General features: G+C 68.2%; 2 protein-coding genes across 3 annotated transcripts in view; one reads left to right on the top strand and one right to left on the bottom strand.

Annotated features, from left to right (window-relative positions):
• Window positions 1-521, bottom strand: part of LRRC46 (leucine rich repeat containing 46) — a 4,790-nt gene extending 4,269 nt beyond the window's left edge. Inside the window, exons 1-2 of one of the 2 annotated variants that reach the window (XM_033511611.1) lie at window positions 433-521; window positions 51-126 (exon numbers count right to left, since the gene is read on the bottom strand). In XM_033511611.1, the coding sequence (XP_033367502.1) occupies window positions 51-81 (31 nt within the window). In that variant the 5' untranslated portion in view covers window positions 82-126; window positions 433-521. Of the gene's footprint in view, window positions 1-50 lie in introns of both variants that reach the window. The other variant, XM_015616243.3, reaches the window with a different exon arrangement.
• The window catches only part of MRPL10 (mitochondrial ribosomal protein L10), a 4,412-nt gene continuing 3,341 nt past the window's right edge, over window positions 494-1,564 (top strand). The window contains exons 1-2 of the mRNA XM_033511609.1: window positions 494-611; window positions 1,197-1,478. Of these exons, the coding sequence (XP_033367500.1) occupies window positions 572-611; window positions 1,197-1,478 (322 nt within the window). The 5' untranslated portion in view covers window positions 494-571. The remainder of the gene's footprint in view (window positions 612-1,196; window positions 1,479-1,564) is intronic.

Raw genomic sequence — 1,564 nt, 5'->3', positions numbered from 1 at the left:
ATATATATATATACACACACATCCATGTCCCGTCCCAATGTCTCACTCACCCCCACACGGGCTGTCCCCTTGCTCAGCCATGGCCGGGGTGACCCGGGGGTCCTTGTCCCCTCTTTGGGTGGGGATCTGAGGGAAAAGAGGGTGAAAAAGCTGCAGATTGGGAGTGTCAGGATTGCAGGGGTGGGGGGCAGCGCTGGGACCCCCTCCCCAGTAATCCAGGGGGATTGTGGCGCTGGAATTGAGGGGAGCAGTGGGAGCGGGAGCGCCGGGTGGGGACCCCAGAGACCCCCGGGATGGGGAGGGGGCACTGGGACCAGGCCTCACTGGATGGGGGAGCCCTTAGAGACCCCTGAGATCGAGCCACGGCAGTTCACCGGGCCGGTACCACGGGTTTGGGGCACAGAGAGCCCCGGAAAGGCCAGGGGGGCTCACCGGGAGCGGTTCCCGGGTTTTGGGGCTCAGTTCCCTCACTTTGGGGGGCTCGGAGCCGCCCAGGCCGCGCCGTTGCTATGGAGACGGGGCGCACCGGAAGTGGCGGCTCCTCCACCTTCCCACAAGCCCTTGCGCCAAGATGGCGGCGCTGGGAGGCGGCGGGACGCGATGGCGGCGGGGTGAGAGACCGGGAACGGGAACGGGACAGGAACGGGAATGGGAACGGGACTGGGACGGGAACGGGGCCTGGAATGGGAACGGGAACGGGAACGGGAACGGGGCTGGGACAGGAAGGGGAACGTGAGAAGGACAGGGACGGAGACAGCGGCCTGGAATGGGAACGGGAACGGGAGAAGAACAGAGACTGGGATTTGGAACGGGAACGGGGTTGGGACAGGAATGGGAACGGGAGAGGGACTGAAACAGGAACCGGGATTTGGAACCGGATTGGAGCTGGGACAGGAATGGGAACGGGACAGGAATGGGAACAGGAATGGGAACGGGAGAGGGAATGGTACAGGGGCCTGGAATGGGACCGGGAACGGGATCGGGACCGGGCCAGGGAACGGGCACAGACCGGGAACGGGAGCGGGTTTGGGGCAGGAACCGGGGCGAGGACTGGGAGCGGGCCCGAGGCAGGGCTGGAGCCGGAGTCCGGCAGCGCTGGGGAGCGCCCGGTGCCGGTTCTGGTCCCGGTCCCGGTTCTGGTCCCGGTCCCGGTGCCGGTGCCGGTCCCGGTGCCGGTTCTGAGCGCTGCCCCGCAGCCTGGCTGCCCGCCCTGCAGCTGCTGCGGCGCGGCTCCAAGGCGGTGACCCGGCACTGGAAGGCGATGCACCTGCAGCGGCAGAAGCTGCTGGCCCTGACCGAGTTCCTGCCCCCGCGGCCGGCCGTGCCCCCGCGCTGCCTGCCCCGCCACGGCACCGGGGAACCGCGCCAGGTGAGGCCCGGCCCGGCACGGCACCGGCACTGGGAGGGGTTTCCTGCGGGCCTGGGCACAGCAGGGGACACAGCCCGGCCTGGCCTGCACAGGGTGTGGAGTGCTGTGGGTTGGGAGGTGGGGCTGGGAGCAAGGGGAGTCCCCATGTGGAGTCTTGAGATCTGTGGGAGCACTTTGGGGTCCATGGGAACACCT

Source organism: Parus major, unplaced genomic scaffold, assembly GCF_001522545.3.
Source record: "Parus major isolate Abel unplaced genomic scaffold, Parus_major1.1 Scaffold382, whole genome shotgun sequence".
Taxonomy (NCBI): Eukaryota; Metazoa; Chordata; class Aves; order Passeriformes; family Paridae; genus Parus; species Parus major.
The sequence above is the reverse complement of the archived record's forward strand: the minus strand, read 5'-3'. Positions and strand labels throughout refer to the sequence as shown.